Raw genomic sequence first — 13,409 nt, forward strand, 5'->3', positions numbered from 1 at the left:
GAAATTTTTTAATTTAAGTTTTTATTAACTCTTTAATGAAGCCTCAGTCAAGAAATTGATATTCTTGATTTTCGTCTTATTTTGGCCTCTAAAATCTCCCATTAAAATTTTTCCCAGAGGTGGCCGAACACCCTGTATATTACTGTGAATCAAGTTGTCACTACTGCAAATAGTCTTGGGTACAAAGGGTTGAAGCAGACAAAATTTCTGTTTTTAAATTTGTATACAGAGTTTTTGCATTAAAAGATCCACTTTAGACTGTTAGATAGTTTGTTTGGTTTCCCTTGATAATTTCGAGAGACGCGTGCAAGAATAGGGCACGTGACCGTGCGTTGCGATACGAACAACCAAGAACCTGGTAAAACATATTACAATATACTATACGCGTAGACGCACGTATTACACACAAGGAAGATCGTACATTACACACAAAGCATTTTATGTATATATATATATATGTATATACAGTATATAGATACACTGTACGTTGCACAACGATCACTGTGCCAAAAAGACTGTTAGGAAAGGCGTACATAGACAATAGCTAGTACGACAAAAACTCCAAGATATCAGTGCAGACACCAAGTAGAGACGCCGGTGTACCTCCGCACACTGGAAAGCACACCGTAGCACAGGCTACGATCATTGTAGCGATTTATCTGTTCCGCCAACGTGTTCCCCTCGGTTCGCACGATCCCTTTCCACGCTTTGTACTCAGTTTTTTCCCTTTTTCAGATCGACCGTTTCGAATATAGCCTTCGTAGCAAATGTGACGGATCGACGTGCACTTAAAAAAGGTTTTCTAGTTACGAAGATCAGTTCCGTCAGATTTGCACGATCCGACAAAGGTCGTCACATCACCGGGATCAGGCTGATTTTCTTTTCTTTATAATTTTTTTTAAACTTTTTTTTTTGGTATTTTTGATTCACGTCGACCGATGACTTACTCTCATGCCCTCCCATCGTGAAACAGCTCCTAAAGGCCTCAAAGCCCTCAGTGTTCTCATGGAACGGAAGGCCGGGATGTCGGCAGCGCCGGCCATGATTGCGCCGATGTTGATCAGTGACAGCTATTATCATCAAATATTCATCAGATGGACACACGTGTTTCGTGATTGTCGTCGTTATCGCGCAGACGATTGAATAAGAGAAATCCGCTGGAAGATTCCACGCTGCGGTCCCGCTTTGCAGGCAGACATTGTGGGGCGATATTGGGGTCGAAGGAAAACGGGGGAGACAAAGACGGAGGAGATTGTTGCGTCAAAGAGTTCTCAAATGGGACAGTTTTCTCAAAAGATACTCAAACAAGCTTACGACGAATTTTACGAGCCAAATTCGAATGTTTGAACACGCTTCTTCGACAGCGAGCTTTGCAGAAGAATTTATACGACGGTGTCGCGTCGTAAGCTTGCTTTATCAGGAAACAAAACGTAGTTCGGCTGCAGTATAAATCATGAAATAATATTAGAAACATTCATAAATATTCTTATGAATATCCTGGGGATTCTTTATGCGTGTAATCGTCTTTCTCGTGGAAATATCTCTGGCAATCGTTCGAGAATGTGTAGTATTTATCGAAACAGATTACGCACATTTAGAATGCACAACTAAAAGGTTGTAACATAGGTTTTGTTGATTCGACAGAACTTACCATGACAATGATAAAATCAAGCCAGCACCATGCGTTCGTGAAGTACTTTTTGAAACCGAGAGCCAACCATTTGATTAACATTTCGAGGAAGAAAATCACAGTGAATATTCGGTCCATGTAATACAAGATATCTTGCAGAATGGGTCGTGCAGAAAGGTGCACGTCTTCCAAGGCCTGGAGCAATTATCAAATTAATTTCGTGAATATTAACAACGCTCTCGCGCTTTGAGCCTGACGATAACACTATCACTTTCTATTTTTTATTTTAAATTTTCTATGGTAAAATCGCCAGGCTCTCAGCGTTGAAGGGGATTAAATATTGCTCATACTCACGAGTGCCAGACTACTCGTAAGAATCATCAAAATGACGGCAGTCTCAAAATACTTGTTCTCGATTAGTTGGAAGGTCTTCAGTCTCAAGTTGGCCCAACCTTGCCAAAACGGTGCGTCGTCGTCGCCGGCCAGAAACGGGAATTTCTTGTAACAATTTTCCGGACAACAATCAGCCGGATAATCGGATTCGATGGGGTCCTCGTCTGCTTGGATAATGGCGTCCCCTAGCTCGCCCTTTTCTTCGTCCACGTCGTCCTCGAAATCTTGAAACGTACGTTTCAATCAGAAACACGCGATAAATATTTAATTGCAATAAAAAATTCATTTTTACTAACAAGTGCCATCGTCTTGTTCCAAGTCCTCCTTGCTCGCGTCCTTCTTTTCTTCACCGTCCAGAGAATCCATATTACCTTTATGACTTTCGTCTTTGAACACCCTGTTTTTATGGCTGCCATAAGATTTGTTACTGCCAGAGAAATATACAAAAAAATCAATGTGATCAACACGATTCAATATTAATAATTATTTTCTAATGGTACAGCAATAGTTTCGACCAACCTGATCGTGTCATCCTCATTCTGATTAATGTAATTGTAGTCCGGCCTGTAGTCATGATGGTTTATCGAATTTCCTATAATTTTGCTGACATTATTCTTCAGATCTCCTTCGAAAAATAAAAATCGTTCTCATCTAATTATTGGTGGAACTTTAAATTTATCGATTTAATAGTGAAATTTGATTCGTATACATTTCTTTAATACGGAAAAATGATTGTACGATTCGATGAATACCAAAAATATTCCATCGTTCTCAAGGAACGATTCGTAACAAGATTACAGTTTACTGATATTCGTGAATTTTTACTCCAAGTTAAGTTAAAGAATAATGTTGCGCGTTAGGAATGACTTTATTCGCATTTCTTCCATACCATGAATAGTAAATTCCATTCCGTCTCCGATAGTAATTTCAAGTTGATTCGTGTCCTTTGCATTCTTTTCCAACTTGCCATCAGCGCGATCTTGGTTCCCGTCGCGATCAGTTCTACCTGCACAGTCACCCAAAATCTCTAACCCGCCCTTATCAAAATAATCTCATCAAAAACATATCCGAGTACAAGAAAGTAACCGATCAGTTACTTGTCTGTTTATAGTCTTCCACTCTTCGAAGATATTAAAAGAAATTTAAAGCCGTAAATTTTTTTTTCATTGCGTATAAACTTCTCATCTATTTCTCATGCAATTGTCCCGGTCGCGGTCTAACTCGATTGTTAATAAATATAACTAACTTCTCGCGCGGTACACAATGGATCGCGTTTTGTTCCAATCGTTACTCCAATTTTTAATTAAATTCATAAGACCAGTATTATAATCGTATTATACGAGTATTAAACGATTCATAATCATAGTGCACGAAAGAAAGCACAACGCTATATATTACGTAAATAATAAAAGGTATGCAATAGTGAAAATAGTAAATTGAGACGAGTTTATATTCCCATGTCCCTTTCAAATGTTATAAAGAAACTTTAATTTTTATCTCATTAGCACTAAACCTACCGCGACCGGTCAAATGACCGTTTTTAAATTTTCGTTTAGAATTTCTAACACACAATATTATTTTAGCGCCATTTAACTTCACAACTTTTCTTATAGTACACGTACAATTAATTTTACAATATTCACTTCTATTCTTACTGTTTGTTTTCTGAGAAAAATATGTAGCCTGCCTTGTCTACCACGACCGGTCATCTGACCGGTTGAATGCTTTATATTTGAACTGGCCAAAATTTGGTATCAAATTCTGATTAGCTTCCGATGTAAATAGGAAATGTATGTATAGCAACGACGGAAGGAGAGAATTTTCAGTTTCCACTGTCTTAGAACAGTCTTACAACGCGTATTGAAATAGTTAAACTTTAGAAACGTGCAGTTCCGAAGCTGCTAGTGTTTTCTCCATAAACGAAGTATCGTTAGAAGTGGCAAAGCCTCCCCTTTAAAATGGCTTTTGAATTTTGTCGATCAGACTTTCCGTTTTTGAGATATCGTAATTTATGTAAAAGGTAATTTTTCTTAATTCGAATATCTCTGTCTCCGTCTGACGCGTCGCGCCGGATCTCTCTTTCTCGTACGTGATTCGTGACCGAGTAGCCTGCTACTACGAGTCACGTATCGGTCAACGACCTTGACAAGGCCGTAGTAAGAATGTAAACAAACGCTTCGGACCCTTATATCTCCGAAACTAGCCACCGCATCGACTTAAAACTAAAATCATCATATCTCCGGAACTAATAACGCTATCGACTCGTACAAACTCTCCTTTTAAAGAACATTTCATCCTCTATCTAATGATCATATCACCTATTATAATTTATGCTGTCTTTCCTGTTTATTTTGAAGATTACTTTGACGCTACATACCCAAAGAAATTTCAGCAATTCCTACTGATCGTACGACTAGTGTTCGATAAAACTGGATCATAAATTGTTTATTTAATTGAAAATTAATTTAAATTTAAATACAGGATGTTTGCGCAATCACTAGCCAGTACTTTTTCTTAAATAATTGTTTTCTCTAGAACTAACTATCGACTTAGAACAAAATTCGTTTTCGAGGGCGTTTTACTTCTATCCGATGAAAATTAAACAATTTTTTGACATAAGAGAGAAGGATATCTTACGAATAAACATCAAAACACAACTTTCTATACATATAATGCAAAAATTAGAAGCACATTGCCTCGTAAAAGAGAAAAAGAAAGACTGATCGTTTGACCGGTTTTGGTAGGAGTGGGTATACATGAAGTGCCGGTAGGTTTAGTGTTAACGCAAATCCAGAGATGTACCGCGTGAGGATCCACGATCTACTCTCAGAGTAATCCAACAATATCGAAGCGGTTTGTTCGTTTCCCTATAGACGAAACGATTGTTTTCTTCAACGATAAAATAATAAATAAAGCAACGTATAACTGCCAGGCTAATCAGCGAAGCAAAAATTAATTTTCACATTATCAACTCCTTCTTTTGACCCCCATTTGATCATAGACTTTTATTCACAGAACGAAGAGAAATAGCAAACCGATTAAAAAATTTGCATAAAAAATCGAACATGCCAGTCAACGTGTTATTCTGTCGAAAAAAAAAATATGCAAACGTTAAACAAAATAAAAATAATTGGTTCAACAGTACGAAAGATTGATTTTGCTAATCGTTACGCGCTGTTTATCTTTTTTTTTTATATATATATATATTTTGTTTTAAGAGAGGCAATCGTGTTTGGAAAATGATTTCGATCGTCGACTGGCACCGAAACGAAAAGAAAGTCTGAAAAAAGTGAAAAGCAGAACTGAAAACAGTGCCACGAACTACACAGCGCACACAGCAAGCGATCTGATTGGATATAAACCTTCTTTCCAACTGTTGGACGGTCCCTCACCTGGCGCCTGATCGGATATCTGATTGGTGAATTTGGCTCGCATCAATTTAGCAAGATAAAGGACATTTCGCTTGACCCACTTAACGAAACGTGCTATTCGATCGATCGCCTCCGTGATCTTGTTCGTATCGTTGTCTGCTGTCGGCGCCGAAAGATTCGACGAACCGAAGTTGCTCAGCAACAAGGCCAAGAAGAGATTCAGCACCTATTCGTTACAGACACGACGTCAAGTTTTTAACCATTTGCATACAACTTGTTCTCCTCAACTGGTCGAGTGAAATACAGGAAGTAATTTAAAAACGCTTCAAAGCTGCTGACATCTTTCTCGACTATCAATCGAACGATCAATTTTTTAGACCGCACTGTTTGCTGTATCTCACTCTTTTGTTTTCTTTTCCCCTCGAGAATTTGCACATTTAATAGAATTTATCGTGGACATCATGGATGTCGTTTCTTCGCAGGAAGACTGCTATAGTCAGCCTCGATAGAATCAGTCACTCAAGGTCACCGAGTCCCACTCCACACTTCTTCGCTTCGCTCCAGCTGTGTCTGGGAAATAAAAAGCTCACACTTACAGTCCCTTGTGAAATTATACAGCTTTTTCGACCCCAGGGTCTTTGGATTCTAGCTAAGTAATATGATTAACTATTGCACTAATGACGATGAAATAATAAATTATTAATATTGGTTAAACTTAGACTTATCAACTAATTGATTGTACGTTGAATTTATCAAGAATCCAACTAGTTTACAAACTATTTTAAAAATATTTTAACCAGTTCACCCTACCAGTCGAGAGTTAAGGTTGAGAAACGTTTGATGACAGATCGAATATACCATTTCGTTCCTCGCTAACTATACTTACAACCAGATTACCAATGACAACCGTGGCCAAGAAGAATGGTATGCACGAGACGTCGCCAACGAGCATACAGTCCCACATAGACTCGATCCATTCTCCGCACAGCACTCGAAAGACGATCATGAACGAATGCATGAAATCGGTGAAGTTCCATCTTGGTAGATCGCCGTCGGGAAACCGATCGACGTTGTCCGTGTAGTTCTTGCCGAACAGCTGCATACCCATCACGGCGAAGATGAAGATGATGATGCACAACACGAACGTCAAGTTACCCAACGCGCCCACCGTTCTGCCCATGATGGAAATCAGCAGATTCAATGTGGGCCACGATTTTGCCAATTTGAACACTCTCAGCTGCAAACGAAAGCATTATTTTGATCCTCCATTTTAAATAAATAATCATTTTGGGGTATCTCGTAGTTGAAACATACCAATCTGAACGATCGTAACACGGAGAGACCTTGCACACCTTCCAAGCCTAATTCCAGAAGCGAGAGGGCGACGATGATGAAGTCGAAAATGTTCCATCCTTCTTGAAAGTAATACTTGGGGCTCATTGCTACTAATTTCATCCCTGCTTCGATACCGAATGTCGCCGTGAAGAACTAAAATTTATGCACGTATATTAATATAATATTGCCTTGGAGAAAAGGTAAACATGCGTTTAATGGTTACCAATAGCTATGGTTCTGCCACTAGTGTACTTAACCCTCTCGGTTAAATTCTTTACGAAAAGGGTTTTATTAATTTTTTTAATAACTCTGATATTTTCCAACTGAATCCAAGTTTTAATTTTTTATTTATTAAAATCGAGCCTTCGTGGACGGAGATACGCCGAGAGAGTTAACAAACAAAAAAAGAAAGCAAAGTTAAATCAATTTGCGTAACGTGCGATCGTCTCCAAGCGCCTAAAATTTTTCTGGCACTGTTTTGCTTACATAATTTCCCGTCTTGAGCACCTTTTCCATATCCTTGTCCATGTCGTGGTGATCCAATGCCATGAAGAGCGTGTTGACGACGATACAAAGGGTGATGAAAAGTTCTACGAACGGATCGAACACCACAAGAGACACATATTTTTTAATTTCTAGCCATAACCAGCAGCAATCCCACACGCAGAAGATATCGATGCAGCGCAACATGGCTGCCAGCGCTTTTTCCTTGAACCTGGGCCCTTCTTCATCGTCGTCTGTCGGAAAGTAATAGGTCGAAACTGTAACGCGTGTTAGTAATTTTGTCTGGCACCACTCTTTTTGGGGAAAGAGGTTTTCTCATTCGTCAAGCTTGTTCTTTGTATTTTTTTTTTCGGACCACAGATTATATACGAACAGGCAGGCGTGTACTGTTACAGCGAACCAAAGAAAATAACCAAAATTTTGGGAGGGTTAGACTCTATCTACAGAGCAAAAGCAGTCCAATGAGACACGTACAAAGACTCAGGGATCTGATCTTACACGAAACTTATTAATTGGTTCCAATGTGGCTGATGTAAGTCGAGGTAACCATAATCCAAGATTCTTTCAACAGTACTCGTAGTTTGTTTAAACAAATCTCTGAGTCGCTGTAAATACGAACGGCGGGGATTTAAACGCGGTTGCCCCAGAGGCTACGTCCAAATACAAAGGGAGCTAAATTAGCAAACAGAGTGATGCAAATGTTATGCAAATTCATGGTGATTATGTGTGCAGTGTAGTTTTACTCCAAAAGGGTGCGTGTCGGAGGAAAATCAAGAGCAAATTGTGGTAAAATCAATCGAAACGGATGCTCGATACATGATCAATCCCCAACTGGTAGGGTGAAACGGTAGTCGCTTAATTCGTTGAGGGCATCTAGCGGATGTTTATGATATGGGCATGGTTTATGATATATGGGTCATTTAAAAGTTACTATCAGACTAATCACGACTAAATTTAAGAACTGGTGATTCCACAAGCTCAGCTAAGTTTGATACCATTCGACCAGTTGAGGGTTAACGTTGCTCCGAACAAGTGAGTCGTCACATGGCACAACATACCAACTACAACCAGAAGATAAAAAATGAGTATGGTTAGGACGAGCGAAGGAAAGTACGAATGGCGGATCTGTCCTTCGAACGTCGCGATATTTGGTGCAGCAACAAGCATGTTCAAAGCGATCGAAGTGCGACTATGCGTGCGTAATTGCCTAGTGTCGACGGTAAACTTTATTTGGAAAGCTCTAATCGCGATGGTTAGAGCGTCGAATTTAGACTTAACGTTGGCGGAACACGGTCAGTGAAGCGTTTTAAAACCTACGATCCGATTGTGCAGTTGAGGCGTACGCGGCGGTGCCTTCAATAAAATTCTGGCAAAATGAAAAAATGATAACTTCGCTGCAGTTTATATCGTAGGTAAAGTAAAAGCAATAATCCAGGCACGAAGCGACCAAGATGTCGTGCAGCTGCAGCGAGGATATTAATCTGTGTCGTATCGTCAGGAAACCAAACACTGTTTCCCCAAAAGAAAATTACTACAGACTGTTAAAATCCATTCAACGAGGTCTTACGCGTATCGTTTACAATTCCCGTATAAAATCGTCGCACATTTTACGAATCACGACTTTTTACACCAATGATACTTCGATCGAGCAATGCCATCTTCTTTGCTGCGACAGTAGGAATGAAAATAATATATGTCCTTTACAAGACGTATCGGGACGAACAAAGAACCGTACCATGCACTGTTGTACATCGTGTCACCGATATCCAATAAAATTATGTCGTCATCTCACAACGTTTAATACAATTATAAATTGAAATTAAATAATAAAAAAACAAAAACAGAAGTAGTAGTGAAAAAGAAAGGATTCAGTCTACTATGTACAAGGCGCTCAGACAAAAATCTTCAGCACTGAATGTCAATCGAAGAAAAGAAATACAAGAGTCTCAACAACGGTGTACATCAAATTATAGGATGCTCATCACACAAGAGATACACATCTGTGATAAGGGTGATAAACTGAAAAAAATGACGTAAGATGGACGGATTCTCGACATTACCTCCTTGCTCCGGTGTTCTGCTCTGACGACCAGCTGCTTGTTCTATTATATCGTTCAGTACCATCACGTCTGAAAATATATATTCAATCAGTATTTTCTGTTCGTGTAAAACATATTATCAGAATCGTACCTTTCATATCAACGACAGCGTGTTGTTGAGAAGGCTCTATAAACGGATTGTCTTGTTGCTTTGCCTTGCCCATTGGATCGTCCAGGTCACCCTCCTAGGAGATAAATCGTATCATTTATACTTCGATCTCTATTCCTTTCGAACGAACAGATCGATCCCAGCAACTATTCCCATGTTAATATCTCCAAGTGTTTGAAAGGAGCCTTATGGCAAGTTGGAGGAGCCCACCACGTCCCCTCCTCCCTCACACTTTGTAACTAACTTTAACAAAATTGTAACAAAATACCCGGTTGGAAAAACTCATGTTCCATTCTGAAAAATGGCGAGTGATCGCAGCCTACCAAGAAACCCTCATACTCGGAGACATTAACGTGACAATCAGTGTATCTCTCCGACCTCCTATACTCACGTAATGATATTTCTGATTAGAATCCGTGAAATGTCCATTGACGGAAGGTGGCCTGACCGATCTGATCCTCAACTGACTCTCCTTCGTCATCGGTTTCCCAGCGTTGGCGATGCCACCGATAAGATCGCCGTGGGACGTGTACGAAAACCGCGAAGCGTGGGACGTGTACGAGGAGTGCCTAGAGCCAAGATTGGCATAGTAACCGGAGACCACGATAGTACCATTTTCCTCGGACATCGGCGTGACCGCGTTCGAATCGTCGGCGTACGGAAGGTGTTCTTGGGCGTCGAGGTACGTGGAGAGCACCAACGGCTTCCTGTCGCCCCCAGGAGGCGCGACGAAACGACCACGACCGTTTCTTATCGTGAACTGATGGCTACCACGACTGCTCCGACGAAGATTAAACGGTGAGCCAGGTAGACTAAGGCTCGCCTGAAATTACAACAAAGCGGACCACCGCTTTTCTCTCTCACCGTTCTCGTGCTTCTCTGGAGGACGCGGATGAAGGGCCAGGATCGGGGGTACGCGTCAGAGGAACCAGGGTTTCTTGTACCTCCTCGAGCAACGATTATGAACATTCCACGATCTTTCGTTAACGTATGAATCGTAGGCGCTATCAAAGCTGACAATGTCTGGTGAATGCCTCCCCGCAACGTGAAGTAAAGAGTTTCGATCCCAAGATAAACAGAGGATATCATGAAGTCGATGGATGTACTCTAATGACTTGATACGTCTGATACGAATGAGATCGGTAACGTGTTTCTTGGATCGTACGTTTCAACTTAGAGGAAGCATCGCTAGCGAAAAGATTTTTGGAATTTTTTTAGCTATCTTCGCTTGATATAGTAACTCGTTTTCCGTACGAACACATTGATCTTTTAAATTCTGCCTTGCATTATTTCGGTTAAAAGAAAACGAGAGACATGCATCCATAAACAAGGGTACACGTAAATGATCAACAGGTCGGAGACAAATTCAATTGGCTGTTCAAGGTCGGTACCCCCACTCTTGAATCACTTTAAGGGGCGGAGCGTTCTCGACGACCTTGAACGGCCAAGTCGATTGCATTCTGACTCGGTGGATCGAACGACGGAGATCACAGCATCACAGATGGATCAGAAACAGTAACAATAGGGAAACAGAACACACCGAAAGCGACTTTGTATCAATATTGACGTAAAAACATCGTCTGGGGGGAACGCATAGCTGTATTTTCAGTGTCTCTACGATTTAAAGAAACGCGAATTCGAGAACAAAAATTGTATTCGTACTTGAAACGATTCGCTACATCATTTTTATCAATCGCTAATCGTCCTCCGTGATAACGACTAAGTTGAGTCATGATATTTTTTTATTTTATCACACCATTCCGACACGTCAGACTTGGGACGCGTTGACATGATTCGGATCGTGGATCCTGTACAGCTATTTAGTACGTACGGTCGGTGCTGACAGATACGTCGTGACACACATACCTTCCGCAGGCTTTCCTGGTAGGCATAAGTAAACTGGCCATTAGCGGCGCGAGAGACCTTAAGAAAAAAACAAGAAAAGATATCTCCTACCAAACGGCTCGTAACGTGGTCTAAAGTGTACACCAAGGAGGCACTCGATACGGATATATTTATAATAAATACTAGCAAAGCGTACATACACAGAAGAGCAAGATGTTTACGCGCGGAGATGATACACAACTCGTCGCAACAAATATCGAGGGAAAGTTACTCAAACTCTTATTTAAGGAATAGAAGAATGGGAGACACGAAGATCGGTGAGATCCATCCTCTGCAGCCATCTTTCACGGGTATTTGCGGTTTGAGCGCTCAAGGACTTGTCATTTTGCCAGCTAGCTCCATCAGGAGTCTGCGGATGTACTGTTTATTTATCTTACTGGTTCATCTTTCAGCAAATCCTCAGACATTCGATGTCGCTAGCTGTACCACACCGAATAAACACATAAATTTACGTCGACATCTCGTTTACCTTCTTGACAATGTCTTCCGCTACGACGAAGTTTCGCTAGCAAGAAAATATCTAATATAAATTCAATTTTCTGTTTGTAAAACCTTGCCCATTATCTTTCACGATCCGACAGTTCGTATCTCCTTTCTCTACTAAAAACACATGCGTTTGCATGCAAGACAGCACAATGAGTTCAAACAGTACGCGATGCCAGACCCGATTTACTCTTCCACGACCGGAAGTCGAGACTTGAACCGATCGTACCGCGCGAGAGACTGAATTAGCGAGCAAATCAACGTAAAACAAGGAGTTCAAAAGCATCCTAACGAAGTACCAAAAGTATTTGTACGACAAGCATGCTACAGAGCGACAGATTTTTGGTGGTAGGGCTCGACTCGTCGAGGTAGGCAAAACACGCTCCAATAGGCCAGCGTTCGTAAACAATCGCGCGAAAACCGTTCGACTCTGCCACCCTTGCGAAGCTCGCCTCCAAGCATCCTTTCACACCCCTAAGCTGCGATCGCCACGATCCACACACCTCTATAAACGATCCTTCGTCCTCCTAACCTTTACTCCCGATACTTATCGCGCGACACGATTGCAAATCGTCCTTGCATCCATCCAGACTAACTCTCTGCCTGCTCCGAGGACTCTAAATAGTTAAACTGTGCTCAGTTTGTCGACGAGTCGAGTCAACATCGAACAGCCTCGCGTGATCTGCTCTCGTGGAAGCGAGGTCAGGGGACAAGTTCGAAGGAACAAAATACGTTACGTTACAGGAGGAGATAATCGACGATGCATACACCGGTCGGATACTTACGGCGCTCACTTTTCGCACTTTAGTGGTGGTGGTGTGGTTGTTGATCTGTTTCACCCTTTGCTCGCTGACTGACTCGATCGAACGTATGCTCATCCTTTCCTTGTTGTTGTCGTCGTTCCCTCTTTCCTGGCCGACGAACAGCTCGTAACTGTGACACGAAAAATCCGAGGGCGACTTGACGATCTGGTCCACCGCGTTTGCGGCGGCCACCGCCGCTGCCTCCCGCGCTGCTGCCTCCCTTGCGGCCAATTGCTTGTTCTCTTTCGCCAGGGCAGCTTTCTCCGCTTCCTGGTGCGTTCCAAACATGAAACACAATCTCTCGTATTAGATATAGTTCAAACTGGTCCACAATAGAACTGGAGGTTTCAAGAGGGTGGTGAACCTTACCGATCTTTAACCCTTTGCACTCCGAATTATATTTCAATTTTGTTACCAGCAGCTCGTGCTTTTAAGTGTTTTATTTGAAATTTACAATAACAAACAAAAATTAAATATCTGTTTTATTTATACTATTAAAATCAACTGAAGTTGAAATGTGAGGATCTTGGATGAAAAGATTACGTATGTGTCGACAACCGCCAAATGAGCTCCTAAGATAAAGACTGATGTTGACATAGAGGTGCAAAGGGTTAAGTATTGTTAAGGATGCCACTTTGAGTTAATTTTTGAAACAGATATTCTCTATAACGTGTATCAATCTTATTGAGATTGGTGAAGCACTCATCAGAGTTAGGCAAATAAGTAAATTAACTAGACTAACGAGTGTCTGCATTCTAGTTTACACTGCTTTAGATC

The 13,409-nt window shown here is 41.1% G+C and overlaps 1 protein-coding gene across 1 annotated transcript in view; it reads right to left on the reverse strand.

Annotated features, from left to right (window-relative positions):
• The window catches only part of LOC122401210 (sodium channel protein para), a 59,354-nt gene that overhangs the window by 13,143 nt on the left and 32,802 nt on the right, over positions 1-13,409 (reverse strand). The window contains exons 13-26 of the mRNA XM_043403210.1: positions 12,615-12,902; positions 9,800-10,264; positions 9,424-9,514; positions 9,294-9,362; positions 7,216-7,466; positions 6,709-6,882; positions 6,281-6,631; positions 5,406-5,620; positions 4,113-4,138; positions 2,913-3,002; positions 2,543-2,648; positions 2,326-2,450; positions 1,985-2,247; positions 1,652-1,825 (exon numbers count right to left, since the gene is read on the reverse strand). Of these exons, the coding sequence (XP_043259145.1) occupies positions 1,652-1,825; positions 1,985-2,247; positions 2,326-2,450; positions 2,543-2,648; positions 2,913-3,002; positions 4,113-4,138; positions 5,406-5,620; positions 6,281-6,631; positions 6,709-6,882; positions 7,216-7,466; positions 9,294-9,362; positions 9,424-9,514; positions 9,800-10,264; positions 12,615-12,902 (2,688 nt within the window). The remainder of the gene's footprint in view (positions 1-1,651; positions 1,826-1,984; positions 2,248-2,325; positions 2,451-2,542; positions 2,649-2,912; positions 3,003-4,112; positions 4,139-5,405; positions 5,621-6,280; positions 6,632-6,708; positions 6,883-7,215; positions 7,467-9,293; positions 9,363-9,423; positions 9,515-9,799; positions 10,265-12,614; positions 12,903-13,409) is intronic.

Source organism: Colletes gigas, unplaced genomic scaffold (genome assembly GCF_013123115.1).
Source record: "Colletes gigas isolate AHSC1104 unplaced genomic scaffold, ASM1312311v1 Colletes_gigas_Sc00022, whole genome shotgun sequence".
NCBI classification, from domain to species: domain Eukaryota; kingdom Metazoa; phylum Arthropoda; class Insecta; order Hymenoptera; family Colletidae; genus Colletes; species Colletes gigas.